This window comes from Schistocerca americana, chromosome 1 (genome assembly GCF_021461395.2).
Source record: "Schistocerca americana isolate TAMUIC-IGC-003095 chromosome 1, iqSchAmer2.1, whole genome shotgun sequence".
In the NCBI taxonomy this organism is placed as follows: domain Eukaryota; kingdom Metazoa; phylum Arthropoda; class Insecta; order Orthoptera; family Acrididae; genus Schistocerca; species Schistocerca americana.
Genome location: NC_060119.1, coordinates 482,638,635 through 482,654,712, shown reverse-complemented (window position 1 = coordinate 482,654,712; position 16,078 = coordinate 482,638,635). Strand labels below are relative to the sequence as shown.

General features: G+C 39.0%; 1 protein-coding gene across 2 annotated transcripts in view; it reads right to left on the bottom strand.

Moving 5' to 3' along the window:
• Positions 1-16,078, bottom strand: part of LOC124604329 (serine/threonine-protein kinase par-1-like) — a 388,446-nt gene that overhangs the window by 66,632 nt on the left and 305,736 nt on the right. The window contains exon 20 of one of the 2 annotated variants that reach the window (XM_047136468.1): positions 9,999-10,083. In XM_047136468.1, coding sequence (XP_046992424.1) covers positions 10,010-10,083 — 74 coding nt within the window. In that variant the 3' untranslated portion in view covers positions 9,999-10,009. Of the gene's footprint in view, positions 1-6,703; positions 8,088-9,998; positions 10,084-16,078 lie in introns of those variants that run through there. The other variant, XM_047136470.1, reaches the window with a different exon arrangement.

Sequence of the window (16,078 nt, the reverse complement as noted above, 5' to 3'; positions counted from 1 at the left end):
CATTTGAGCCAAGGATGTGCTTCACCCTTCCATTCATTAGTTCATGTACACCCCCTCTTCCATTCCCTAGCTGTATAAGTTTCCTTTCCGTTCTGATGAAAAGCTCTTTATCAGAATCTGAAGATACAGCATGATTAATAATTTTTATATTGTATGAAACAATGGAAGGCCAAGCATCTCCTTCGCAGACATCACCTACAAACAATGCCATAGTACAGCAATGAGCTCCTGCATGGCACCACCTTGTGCTAACCTATTCATGTACCATCTAAAGAAATCCTTACACACCTAAAATACAAAACTTCTCATCTGTTTTATATTCCCTGATGACACCTTCATGATCTGGAGTGATGGTGAGGACATCCTATCCGAATTCCTCGAGAACCTCAACATCTCCCCATCTACTTTACATGATCCTCCTCAGCCAAATAAGCCACATTCCTCGATCTCCACTTCCAGCATGGTTACATCAGTAGCTCCATCCACATCAAACCTTCCAACCAATGACAATACCTACACTTGAACATCCATCATCCATTCCACACCAACAAGGCCCTTTGATATAGCCTAACCATCCACGATCATCGCACAAGTAGTGGTGAGCAGCTCCTCTTCAAATATGCCACAGGTCTCACTGCGGCTGTCACACACAGAAATTACCCGCCCAACCTCGTCCAGAAAAAGATTTCACATGAAACTTCCTGGCAGATTAAAACTGTGTGATGGGCTAGGACCCAAAGCTGGGACCTTGGCCTTTCGCAACCTAGTGCTCTACTGACTGAAAAACCAAAGACGTCTCATGATCCACCCTCATCCTCATCCTCACAGCTTGACTTTCGCCAGTACCTCATCTCCTACCTTCAAAACTTCACAGAAGTTCTCCTTTACACCTTGCTGGACTGTAATAAGTGATATTGTGGAGATGTGGCCTAGCCACAGCATGTGGGATTGTTTCCAGAATTCATTTTCACCCCGCAAGCTTTACTTCTGCCAGTACCCCCATCTGCTACCTACGAAAGAAAACTTCTGTGGAGTTTGGAACGTGGGACATGAGATACTGGTGGAACTAAAGCTGTGAGGGAGGTTTGTGAGCTATGCTTTGATAGATTAGTTGGTATACCCTCAGATAAACTTGTCAAAGTTAGAACGAATGTGAGAAATAATTTATAAAGTTTTGAAACTTCAGGAAAATACTTACAAGGGGCGTTTGAAAAGTCCGTGCAAAGTCTGAGAGATGGCACCACCGGCACGTATCGAGGTCATGTTTAGTTAGTAGCATCTTTGGAAAGAATGCATACCAAGTTTCAGCCATATTGGTCTATTTCTTTGTGTTTGGCATTTGTGTGAATCAAGGAAGTTGATGATTGTCACAAAATGGATGAAAAAGAATTTCATGTAGTGATTAAACATTACTTTATGAAAGGCAAAACACCTCAGGAGACTAAAGAGAAACTTGATAAACATTACGGTGACTCTGCACATTCGATTAGAACAGTTTATAAGTGGTTTCAAAATTTTCAGAGTGCCATATGGGCACAAATGATGCTGAACGTTCTGGACGCCCTCTGGCAGTTACGACTCCAGAAATCATTGATAAAATTCATGATATGGTGACGGATGACAGAAGAGTTACGGTGCGTGAGATTTCTAGTGCTGTGGGCATCTCGAATGAATTTGGTACATAATATCTTGCATAAACATTTGGACATGAGAAAGCTATCCGCAAGATGGGTTCCGCGATCGTTAATGCTTGACCATAAACGGAATCATGTGAAGTGTTGCAAGGATGGTTTGCAGCTGTTCAGAACCTGCAGGACTTGAAATGTCGTTTCGTCACTGTGTATGAAACATGGATACATTACTATACTTCTGAGACCAAACAACAATCTAAATAATAGGTTACAAAGGGGGAATCTGCACCAAAAAAGGTGAAAACCATTCCTTAGACTGGAAAGGTTATGGCAACTGTCTTTAGGGATTCGCAAGGCGTAATCCTCATCAACTATCTGGAAAAGGGTTAAACTATTACAGGTGCATATTATTTATTGTTATTGGTCTGTTTGAAAACCGAGCTGCAAGAAAGACGACGGCGATTGGACTGCAAAAAAAGGTCTTTTCCTTCATGACAATGCACCAGCACACACCACAGCAGTTGTGGGCACAAAATTATTGGAAATAGGATGCCAACTCATTTTACATCCCCTCTATTCTCCAGACTTGGCTCCCTTTGACTACTATTTGTTCCCCAATTTGAAGAAATAGCTGGTGGGACAAAGATTTTATTCAAAAGAGGAGGCAATTGCAGGAAGTAATAGCTATTTTGCAGACTTGGACAACTCTTATTATTCGGAAGGGATCAACAAATTAGAACAGCGTTGGACGAAGTGTGTGAGTCTAAAAGGAGACTATGTCAAGTAGTTTTTATTATTGCATGGACTTTTCAAATGCCCCTCGTATATAGAGTGTATTGGTTGGAGCTGTTGCCCTGTAGGGAGGGCACATCCCCCTGACTCTTCCCCCCCCCCCTCCCCCCCCCCCCCCCCCCACACACACACACAATTTTTTAAATTTTAGCACAAAATGGTCATTTTTACAAGAAAACTATAATTACAAAAAAAGAATCTTCCTCCAAAGTTCTACACAAAAAAGGACTTGTGCATATTTTGTCAGGCAAAAAGTTTTTGAGATATGAGAGTTAGAACAGCATTCTGTTAATGAATGATTTTTGCAATTTTTATTGCTTAATCAGTTATGAAAATGAAAGGAGAAACTTAACTATGTGGAAATATATTGTGTGTTTTCAAGTTGATAAAATTTCTTGTTTGTTTGGTATTGTTGAAATCAGGATTAGGTGTCCAATAATGAATACAGCAAGTCCTGTTTCAGGTTCCCTGTTTTTTCCCTATATGTGTCCAGTTTAGTTGGTATTATGTTGTGAATTTATTAAAGCCACGCAGGACAGTTCAGTTTGTTATGTTATGTAGTGTTTCTTCTTACTCTCTTTACTTTTCTATGAACTGACAGAAGAATAATGCTGAACTCTACCACATGTTTTATTCGCAGTAAATCTATTTTGGAAGGAGAGACATCAAAAGTGACGAAGGGGTTAGAAACTTGGATACGTGTCAGCAAGGAACAATAGGGTGAAGCTCATACTCTTTTACAAAGCACTGAAATGATCAAGGTGCACAACGTATGTCGATGTGAATATATTAAGCAATGTAATGTAAAGAAAGTAGTTAAGCAGAAATCTGCACAAGTAGATGATAGAAGTTTAAGATCGTCTTTGTGTTACCCATTCAATTCCAAAAAAATACTTTTTCATATGTGCTGAAGAATGCAGCTTAGGAAGCTGAAAGAAAGAAACCACTCCAAAAATGTTGTGGAATCCTATTTCTTCATGCAGTAAGTGGTAGCGACAGCACTTCAGCAATGTTTGGTAAAAGTAATTTGTGGGCTTTCAAACATTCAATCGATTCCTGCATCTTCATTAAATTCCATGAATATTCAACAATCAAACTTTATCTCCTGAGGCCATAGCAAAAGCATCATCCTATCTTTCCACACAAAAACAGGAATAAGTCTTGGTGACGACACCTTAAATGCTTTCCGATTTCAGTGTTTTAACATACTTTTGTGTCAGGCAAGCAATGCTGTCATACTCTAATTTGCCTGTCACTATTTTGACACAGCATGCCTCCAAAGAAGGACTCAAAGTCATTCCTCTCCCCAATTCATGTCAAATGACCACATGCTTCAGACAAGATATTACTCCCATTTCACGTGGCTGCAGTCAAGGGTGCGGAAGAAAATTCAATTGTGTGAAGCCTGAATTATGCTTCACAACAAAACACAAATGCTATCAAGGACAAAGCTGTGCTAATGTGACCTGCAGTGATTTGACAGAATATCTGGATGATCGTTTTCTGCAAATAATTATATACACCAGCTTATTTATTCAACAGATACTGCGGTATTTTAGTTGTATATGTGATGTACATATGATAATTGTAAATGTGTTATTAAGACAGTAACTGTTGATTAATTCTAAAATAATTTTTATTTCAGTGTAAATATTAAGATACCTAACACCGGAAAAAATCTGCATAGCAGAATTGTTCTGAATCAATAAATGTCAGTTTTAAAAGGAATATGTCTCTCTCTCTGTTTTACCTTCAGATTTTAGTATTAATATTTATGTGCTACATGCAGGGTGACCCAGGAAGAATTTGCCAGGAATGATCATTTGAAACACAAAAGCCTAGTAAACATGGGTTTACCTTACAAGCTATGAACACTTTTTTTCAGTAGAAGGGATGTACCTTACAATAGCCTTTATTACTTTGATGATTGTTCCTGTTATATCCTGAATATTGATCATTCCCCCTGGAAAACCCTATATATGTTTCTATTTATGTATATAGTTGTGGAGAAACATGAGAAAGATGCAACTGAATTAAAATCAAATCTGGAACTTATGCCAAACTCATAGCCTAATGAATTTTCAGTCTTCCATATAGAACAACTTGAAAATTGGTTACCTTGTTTAAAATATGTGTATAACCTTTGGAAAGTATTATTTGTTATAATACAAATCTTCAAAAAATGAACCATTTTCATAAAAATAAAAAAAACATAAAAAACTGAAATAAGGGGTGGTGGAGAGGAATGCTCTCCCAATGGGGGAGGAAACTTTTTCTATTTCTTACTACTACATCCCCTATGAGTGTTTTCCCAAAGTCTCAAAACTTTATAAATTATGTCCCTAATTTTTCCTAATTTGCCTGGGGTAGTTAGTAGACCACCTGCCCCGAAAGGTGAAGATCCTTGGTCTGAGTCCCAATCACACAGACATTATTAATCTGCCAGGCAGTTTCAAGTCTCTGTGCACTAAGCTGCACAGTCAAAATTCATCAGATATTTCATATGCCTTGTCCCAGTCTCCACATACCCATTGTTCAGCCACAAAGGAGCACTCCTCTTGAGACGACTAGGTACCATCCAAGACTGGAACAACTGAACTGTCTTCTCCACCAGGTTTTTTAATACCTCTCATCATGCCTGAAAATGAGTAATTTCCTCCACACCCCATTCAAAGTTGTAAACAGCCTCTCACCCAACCTAAGCACTGTACTTGTCCACCCCTACCCTTTGCCCCACAGGCTCATATCCCCACAGCAAATCTAGATGCAAGACATGCCACACACATCCTCCTACTATCAACTACTCCAGTCCTGACACAGGCATCTCCTACCCCATCAAAGACAGAGTCCTTATGAAAGGAACCATTTGATCTACCAAATTTGCTGCAAACAAAATGACACATCCTGTATGGGTAAAACAATAACAAGCTGTCTGCCATATGAATAGCCACTGCCAAACAGTAGCTAACAGACAGTTGGACCACCCAGCCCTTGGGCATGCTGCCAAACATGATGTGCTTCACGTCAATGGCTGCTTCACAGCCTATGCCATCTGGATGCTTCCTACAAACACCAGCTTTTCTAAATTTCAGGGATGGGAGCTCTCACTGCAACATATCCTTCATTTCAGTAACATCCCTGGTCTCAACTTTCACCGGTATCCGTCCTTCAGCTGCCTATCCCCTTCCCTGCTCCCACTCCAGCACTGCACATACCTTCTATCCCATTGATGCGCCAACACAGTCCTTTCCCATTCTCTACCTCTCCCCTCCCCACCTGCCCCCTGCCAGAACAGCCTCCTCATGCTAAACAAGCAGCCTTATTCTGCCACCATTACACCCCTGCATACTTGCACACGTAGCACTAGTGTCTTCCTCCCCCCCCCCCCCTCCCCACCGAACTACTCCCCTGCTATCTCCCTCCTTCCCCAGCCCACAAATCATCTTCCATACCCTCACTGCCCATCCCATCCAGATTGCTACTCGCTTAAGATGAAGGTGCAGTTGGTTCTTAGCACCTGGAGATGACAGTTGCCATGTGTGTGTGTGATTTGTGCTTGTGTGAATTTTCTACTTCTGACGAAGGACATAGTCCAAATGCTCACCATTTGTAGCATTCTTTTTCATTGTAGCGTCTGTGAATCATGCTTCTCTATGTAGCAAGTAGCAATCTATCATTATTGTTGTGGTTTTTATACTGGAGTTATTAATTTCTATCAGCACACATTTCACAGCAAATGACAATTATTAGTTTTACTTACAGCTGCAAGTAAGCATCCAATTCTAAAACACAGTGCTGGGATAAAAACAGGTGGTGGTGGGGCAGAAGTATTAGCCTTCATATTCAATGCGTATTTCATAGTTAAGGACACTTTCTACTACACCAAAAAGCAAAATTTTGTAACATATATCATGTAAATTCCTGCTGAAATATAACAGAACCAATTAACTTCAATGTAAATAACAAGTGAACAACTTTACAGTCCATTCATAGGATATGAAAAGGAGTACTACGGATGACAGTTGTTCATTATCAAACATCTAAATACCACTACTGAAAGTGAAACAAAATTGTGTGTATGATTGTTCACATTTTGGTTGGTAACAAAGTACTTTAAGTATGGCATCAAAGCAGTAATAAGTTCATACAGAACTGCGGGTTTTCACAGAATAATGATTGCTTTGTGTTACAGAATAAGAATGTAAACAGAGAAAGGAAAATGGGTATACATATATGATTAAACATTATTCATTAGGTATGAAAGCATAGTTGCCTGGCAAAAGCATGAAATTTATACAGTGGGAAAGATGATAGACAAAATGACATTATGAACTATATATGAAAATGGAAGTACAAACAAATGTTCTTTAAGAAGAAACAGTGACTGTGTAACTTTTTCCTTTCCAATGGGTATTTATATGAACTGCAATGATTAATTATTTTAAAACACACTATAAAAATATACTTTTTAAATACATGGTTTCGAGGTGAAACAAGAGCAAAAAAGGCATATTTTAATATAACTTTTCATAAAAAATAATTACATATTTGATGTTAATCTCTTTAGTACACTATATGTGCAGCTGCAGTATTTTTTGTCACAGTCAATTTCCCTAGTACTGTCACACAATTAGATAGCTGCTAACAAAACTAAACAGTCTGTAATGCCAATTAATAACAAAAATTATAATTTACTCACTGTAGAAATTACTCATCAACATATCAAATTTAAAAATGCCATTTATAATATTACGGCAAGAAAAAAGAAGTTCATAAACATGTCCTGGTTAAGATTCATTTCTTTCAAAGTGTCTAAATCTCCAAAAACAAATGGAGGACTTTCTTGTCCTCACGTAATAGAAAACCTACTCAAACACATTTTTATATCACACATTTACACAATACACTAAAAATGCTATTGTAGAACAGGAGTGCACCTGACACATCACTTTAATGCTTGGCAACAGGTTTATAATACTATGGAAGTGTTTGATAATAGCTACTAATTCCTTATATAATTTGCATGGGTGTACTAATTAAAGTTTCTATAATTCTATCTACAGTCTGTATTTATTATAAAAGGCAATGCCCTAATACTGACAAACATTTTTTTTTTTTCTTTTTGCCTTAAAAAGTGCCCCCAACAGTGGCACAGTTTGGCTTTTAGGTTTTGCACACCAGTAAAAGTTGAATAAGACTTTCGAACTGCTACTAACCTGTAACAGTCTCCAAGGCTAAATAACATACCTGCTGGGGTTTCTTTGGCACTGTCCATACAGACTCATATAATTTCATCAACAACATAAATAATTATTTTAAAAATGTGTTATTTTAAACACACATTTCACTTCAAAACATTTAACAATGACAAATTTGTAACTGCAACACACATTTTATAGCAGACAACATCTACGTTATACTTAATATCACAGGCATGTTATTTGTATCTCTCTCATTACAGTGTTAATAATCTGCAATGCACAACAAACATTTTTTTTTACAAAAATCTCTAATTAGTGTTTTTTTAAACTGTTAACAATACACACACAACATTAATAACATGTATCATCACAGAATCTCTAGTTCTGCTTTCACACTGGGTATGGGTAAGTGTAATGACAATGGTTTACTTCAAAACAATAGGCACCTCATAGACAGCAGGCTCTGAAACACAAGAAAACATTCTACTGTTAGTCAGTAAGAACATGCTGTTAATGAGAACGCTTTTCAACATAAATTTACTTGTGGCAAAATACAAACACTTCTTGATGCATAAGCTGGATGTGCTCACCAAGTCTGCTGGCTGTGGTTACCCACTTTATCAATCCTGTTCCTAGCAATTACCTATTTCATATATGTAGCTAGTGGCTTATTGAAAAGTTATAGCTGACATAGGCTTCAAACAGTCCCATTCTAAGTTTCATTCAGATAGCACCTGTCTTTAGACACACAGCTCACATAATACATGGCACCTAACTTGTCATGGCAAGATAAAATCTAAGTAACACATACTTCAGTGGAACAGGTCTCAAAAGGTGTCTGGAATAGATCATAAATCAATTTTGCTGTTTTCAGTCATACAGATCCTGAAGTAAGCCACAAATGCAAACTGCTCCTGCACAAGTATTTTGATACAACAATGTGTTCCATGAATACGATACAGAAGAAAACTTTTATGGTGACCGCTGAAAATATCTCTTATAAAGACAGCAGTCTATAGCTTTTTGGATATTCTATGACCAAATAAACAGACGTGAATATTGGCATCCATGTACAGTCAGTAAGTTTATTTGAAACAACTATAACTGTTTGTACATGATGCATATTATAATACTCACTTTGTTATAATTATTTTACACACATGGTGGGCTTACAAAAAGCAATGAACCTCATTTCTCCTAAATATTTTCATTATCCAATTACCAACAATGGTTATGTCTACTCATCTGCTATGAGAAAATTATGAAGTTGGTTTTATATGATGATCATCAATATTTTCGCAAATAAAAATAAAAAATAATTTTTTCAATGAATGCATTTACCTGCTCAGAGAGTAACAGCCATAGTTTATTATTTTACAATCATCATCAATTTGATTACAGTTGAATTTATGATTCTTACAGCTCTCGAAGTATCAAGCAAACCAAGCATAAAAAAAGAAACTACAGTTCCTTGCTTTAGAAGAGTCTGCATTATAGCAATGTTCAAAAAAGGTTATGGAATGCGAATTATTTTGACAATAAATGTTATATAAAGGCAAGAAGTTCTAAAGTTAGAAACAAATTAAATAGACTATTTCATCTATTCAGTAGTTCTTTAACACTACAAATGGAACATCTCCCAACTTTGACTATTTGATGCAACAAAAGTTCAATACCTCTTATTTTACCTTGTGCCTCTTTGAATTGTCATACAAAGTCACTGATAACTTCATTTTTTTTCCTTAATGAAAGCATATTTCTGTACGTCCTTTACAGTGAGTGCAATTGCACTGAAGGGAATTTTATTTTAGTTAGGACAGAAGTATCAAATTAAAACACATCACTCATTTCACAAAATGTTTCATCCACCATTCCTGTAATTAATTGCACTCCACACTAACCATTATCTTGTCAGTGATGTTAGCCATGCAAATACACCTGCTAGTTATGTGGGAACAGTATGTGCATTTTACCTGAGCTTCTAACACTGTAATAAGATTTTTCACCATTAAAGTCAAAAAGACAAAGAAAACTGAAAATTATTATTGTAAATGACAGGTTGTAAGAAGCAAGGTGTATTTTAAAATTCTGATAAGAAAATTTAAAATCTCTTCTTGGAGTTAATCTTTATGTGTCTTACAAATATAGAGGGCTGTATTCGTGAGTGCCTGGGGGAAAAAGAAAAAAAATATCTTCTAATTTACATGTGCGAAATAACCATCACAGAAGGAAGCCACTACAAAAGGGTAAAATTTAGTAAACACATTAATTATGGGCAGATTAGTGACAGTGCCTTGTGCAACTAAACATGTCATGTGTGATCAGTGCTAGTTATTGCTACATTAGCAGCCGCAAGAAAGTGACTAGTACATACACTCATACAGACTAATGTGTAGCAGTTGTGCTGAGTCCGGCTCGAACTCTGCCCGCAGGGACATGCACGGTCACACGCACGCTTGCTGCGAACAACACCGACATTCACATCAGTGTGCACGTGCGTGTACTGCAGTGTGTATGAGTGCATAAAGACAGACGGAGAAGCTAAAGAAAATTAAAGCTGCTTGCCAGATATTTTTGCCAGAGAATTAACATGGGAGACAGTGTTTTACACTTTTTCATTATTCTTGAAGATATGAACATTGTTGAACTCTGAACTCCGTTACCTTACTTCACATTACACTAGTGTGTAGTACAAAAGTTATCCTGAAATAAACAATCTGAAAAGACAAATTTTTACAAAGTCAGCTCCCTAAACTACTAATTGACAACTTTTTTGGACAAAAGAATATCTAAAACGTGATCATGGAAGGTACTGAGACTTAAGCAGGTTGCTACGGCTTCATTTTAAATTTCTTTTTTAGATTTATAGAAAATGGTCAAAAAGTATTTTCAGCAACACAATTTAACACTTGCAGAAGCACTATCAGAAACTGCAACAACAAATAGGTTACAAGTTGTAAACACCAAAATACTACAGTTAAGTTGTGTTAAAATTTAATTATGAGATGTGGTGAGTACCTTTTACTCTCATACCTAAAATGTGCTTTCTCAAACAACAATATACACAATAAAACTGGGCTATAATATTGTATACAAAAGTGCCGATATTTGTCTACCTCTAAGCAGTGACTCTGGCACACTGTGTGTGTGTGTGTGTGTGTGTGTGTGTGTGAGAGAGAGAGAGAGAGAGAGAGAGAGAGAATCGTTTTTAGATAGGAGCAAATAATACATACAATTATAAACATAATGAAAGCCTAAATGTAGACTATAACTCATGTATGTGATTTTATTCTTAGGTAGCACAACGAAATATGCACCATCCAACATGCAGCAAATTATAATTTCCTTCCTATCATCTTGGGTAAGAGCTCAGAATGTTTACTATCTGCACAAGTTTCAGCACGCTTTCAAAATCATCTAAGGCAGATGACTAAGAAATCTCTCGTGAATTAGGAAGGGGGGCAGGGGTGAGCTTACATTGCATGACACTATCATCTTGTAAGGCTTTTACCTGCCAATTAACAATTTATTCTTCCTTGGTTTAACATGTCATTCAATTACAGTATTTGAGGAGCTGATGGTCACTCATTTAGCCAACAACATCAGTATTTCAAGGGAATGCAATTATAACTATAATTCTTCAGTTGCCTTCTCACGGCTGAGTGAACTGTGCTTGTATTCATCAACATAACAATTCCTTGCCTATAGCATGGATTTAATTCGGCAGTCAAACACAGTGGCTTTCATCCTGGATGGTATTTGTCAGCCTGTCGAACAAGACTGATTAAACTGTAGTACAACAAGGATGGTATGCTGTGAGTGCCATAAACTACTCTCTCACAATGCCTTCAATGCCTAGAGTGCTTTATGCTGATTTGAATAACTGATTGGAAATTTTCTAGAGCCATACAGGCACTTTCATGTGCTTCAATTATTGTATACCTCTAATCACATGGTTTCCAGTTGACAAATGATTTTTCCTGTCAAAGATGAGTATGTGTAAAGCGCTGATGCAAACTACTGCCACACAAGGACCCAAATAATAACCAACTGGAGTTTTAGTTTTTCTCAGATTGCTAATAGCCTCTTTTCTCTGCTGTGATACATAAATATGCACTCGACATACTGTTGACTATGTATTGTGTTATCAACCCAAACACCCAGATCTCCTTTTAAATGGGCCTGTCCACTGTTCAGTGCCTCCTCTATGTAGTAAAAGTGAATGGTAAGCTATCCGGATTTGTAGAGATATCAACTGGACTTTGCATTAAGTGTGAGTCTATGACTGTGGTCGAAATAGGTAGTACTCTCCTTGAATGAAGACTGGAAACAGTGCTCATTCTGTACACCTCTTTCATTAGGTCTTATTTGCAAAGTGCAGACAGTACTCTCAGAATTTTCAAATAACTGGGACCAAACAAACACTTTCTTATAAAACTGCAACATGTGAGGTAGGACAGGAAGGTCAGCTTGGAGACTAGTATGAATTTTTTTTTGGGGAGGGGGGGGGGGGGGGGGGGAATGAAATGAAGGTCTCAAACAAACTACTCCTTGCCAATAATAGCATTAATTAAAAAGGAACACAGTTACAGCATGAAGTGTATATCTGCCAAAGTATTTTCGTGGTAACCTTGATGCCGTATCTAATTAATAAGGCTGTTAATATCATAATGAACTTCTGGAAGTTGTGCAGTATACTTTTTTAGTCTGTATCTTTCATTTATTTTTCATGTAAGCTAAGGAAGAAATGCTTTCTCATGTGTTTCATAATTTTTTTTTTTAATGCTACAGTAGAATCATTCTCTAGTAACGATTTCCAAACATTAGCAATATTTTGCTCCTTTAAAATTCATTTTACATCTCCAACTGTAAACATACTGATGAAACGTTCCTGATCAGCAGTAGTCAGCTGTCACAATTCACTCAAATCAATAAAAAGTGCATGCTGAATACATAGTCTTTAGACAAACCAAATTCTGGAAAATGTTCTTTAAAACTCTCCCATAAAGAGTTAAATGCAGTGCAAAATGTCCAGTAATGTGAGCTAGCATTAACACCATCATTTTCTTAGAAAATGGGCTATAGCTCTGAGTTGGCAAATGTGGTATCCATAGTTCTAACCTATTTATCATTACCTCAATTTTGTCTGAAATTTTAAATACTGTAACAGTAACAGCTCCTGACCTGCAATCTAGCTATAGATCCTAAACTTCACGGCCACAATTCTTTCTCACATCACTTTGATTTCACTTATCAACATTATTTTTTTGGGAAGTGTTGTTCACAATACCGGCAATTCAAACAAAACCTCCAAAGGGATGACAAAGACATACAGGAATTTTACTCCACCGAGAATCGCAAGCTACACTGATCATTAAATGCTATGTGTAGAAACATATCATTTGAGTACAGTTGCTTTAAAACTTCTGTGAGTAAATCCAGCACATTTTAGTATTTAGTAATTCTGCAGTAGACCCTTACAAGGTTTTCATGGATCAACAAAGGTCCAGATACTCCGTGTTAGAACAGCTGATTTAAAGTTACCACAGAGTATTCAAATCATACATACCTTACTCAATATGTAAGGAGCATTTCAACCACAGTGACATTGGTACAGATAGTGCACAAGACAAATGAAGCAACTGAGGTGTGCATTTGTTTTTGTGTGTGTGTGTGTGTGTGTGTGTGTGTGTGTGTGTGTGTTTGGCAATGTAGAAGTGAAATCTGTCGGATCCAGCCAGGACATGTTTGAACCAATTGAAAGCATAGTCAGCAAAGAAACAGTAAAAATTGATATTCTGAAGCTGGTTTTGGCAAAATTAGAGGAAATGAAAACAGAACAGTCTGAAAACAATAGTAAAATGGGCCATATAGGCAACTTAGTAATAAGATTTGGTCCTAAAAAATGGTTTGTCAGAAAGATTAAAAAGTCTAACAAAGAGATAGAGGGGCTGGCCAGTACTTACCTCAGCTCAGTACAGCCGATAGATACACATAAAACATAACCGAAAATTTACGTTTCTAGCTTTCGGAACAAATGTTCCTTCATCGGGGAGGAGAGAGGGGAAAGAAAGGGAAGAAGGGAAAGGAGATTCAGTTACTCACAACCCAGGTTATGAAGCAACAGGGAAAGGAAAATAGGGAGGGTAGCAAGGATGGAGGCATGGTTGTCAGAGGGAAGCCAAAGATATTCTACTGTAAGTACTGTGCCAGCTTCAAACGAAAGAGTATGCATACAGAAGTAAAGAAGTATATAGTACAAAGATAAACACAACTATGTAGGATGAAAAGACGCGTGAATGGCTAAAGAGGAAAGGGAAAGAGGAGAAGACTGAAGAGTGAATGGGAGTGAGGTTGTTTAACGTAGGTTCAGTCCAGGGGGATGGCGGGATGAAAGGATGTGTTGGAGTGCAAGTTCCCAGCTCCGCAGTTCAGAGGGACTGGTGTTGGGTGGGAGAAGCCAAATGGCACATACGGTGTAGCAGGTTCCTAGGTCCCTAGAATTACGCTGGACGGCATGCTCCGCTACTGGGTATTGGGCATCTCCTAGGCGGACAGTTCGTCTGTGTCCGTTCATGCGCTCAGCCAGTTTAGTTGTTGTCATGCCGATGTAAAAGGCTGTGCAGTGCAGGCATGTCAGTTGATAAATGACATGTGTAGTTTCACACGTAGCCCTGCCTTGAATTGTGGATGTTTTACCAGTAGCGGGGCTGGAGTAGGTGGTTGTGGGGGGATGCATGGGGCAGGTTTTGCAGTGGGGTCGTTTACAGGGGTAGGAACTGCTGGGTAGAGAAGGTAGTCTGGGAATATTGTAGGGTTTAACAAGGATGTTACGGAGGTTAGGGGGGCGACGAAAGGCAACTCTGGGTGGTGTAGGGAGAATTTTGTCAAGGGATGATCTCATTTCAGGGGCTGACTTGAGAAAGTCATATCCCTGGCGGAGTAATTTGTTGATGTTTTCGAGGCCAGGATAATATTGGGTGACAAGGGGGATGCTTCTGTGTGGTCTGGGGGTAGGAACATTGTTGTTGGACGGGGAGGAATGTATTGCTCGGGAAATCTGTTTGTGGACAAGGTCTGCAGGATAGTTGCGGGAGAGGAAAGCACTGGTCAGGTTATTGGTGTAATTGTTGAGGGATTCGTCACTGGAGCAGATACGGTTGCCACGAATACCTAGGCTGTAGGGAAGGGAGCGTTTGATGTGGAAAGGATGGCAGCTATCAAAGTGAAGGTACTGTTGTTTGTTTGTGGGTTTGATATGGACAGAGGTGTGGATGTGAGCTTCAACAAGATGAAGGTCAACATCCAGGAAGGTGGCTTGGGTTTTGGAGAAGGACCAGGTGAAATTCAGATTCGAAAAGGAGTTGAGGTTATGGAGGAAATTAAGGAGTGTTTCTTCACCATGAGTCCAGACCACAAAGATGTCATCTATAAACCTATACCAGGCCAGGGGAAGCAGCTGTTGGGTCTTCAGGAAAGCCTCCTCCATGCGGCCCATGAAGAGGTTGGCATAGGACGGAGCCATCCTGGTTCCCATGGCCGTTCCCCTGATTTGTTTGTAGGTCTGGCCTTCAAAAGTGAAGTAATTATGGGTGAGGATGAAGTTGGTAAGTGTGATAAGGAACGAGGTTTTTGGAAGATCTTCGGGTGGGCATTGGGAGAGGTAGTGCTCAAGGGCAGAGAGACCATGGGTATGTGGGATGTTTGTGTAAAGGGAAGTAGCATCTATGGTGACAAGAAAGGTTTCGGGTGGGAGAGGAGTGGGAATGGATTTGAGGCATTCTAGGAAGTGGTTTGTGTCTTTGATGTAGGATGGGAGTCTGCGAGTGATAGGTTGTAGGTGCTGGTCTACCAGAGCTGAGATACGTTCGGTTGGGGCTTTGAAGCCTGCTACAATGGGACGGCCAGGATGGTTCTCTTTGTGGATTTTGGGTAATAGGTAGAAGGTACGGGTACGTGGCTCAGGTGGAGTGAGTAAGTCTATGGAAGCCGTTGTGAGGCCTTGTGAGGGACCTTGGATTTTTAGGATTTTTTGCAGCTCAGTCTGGATGGAGGGAATGGGGTCCTGGGTAACAGCTTTGTAGGTTGAGGTGTCAGAGAGTTGACGCAGTCCTTCTGCCACATACTCCACATGGTCAAGTACGACAGTTGTGGAGCCTTTATCCGCAGGGAGGATGACAATAGAGCGGTCTATTTTCAGCTCCTTAATGGCACGGGATTCAGCTGGAGTGATGTTGGGGGTTGTCGGGATGTTCTTCAAGAAGGACTGGGAGGCAACACTGGATGTGAGGAATTCCTGAAATGTCTGCAAGGGATGGTTTTGGGGGAGGGGAGGAGGATCCCTTTGAGAAGGCAGTCGGAACTGTTCTAGACAGGGTTCAACACTGGGTCTAGTATTTGCGGGCTGTGTTTGGGTAGTGAAGTGATATTTCCAGTTGAGGCTCCGGGTGAATG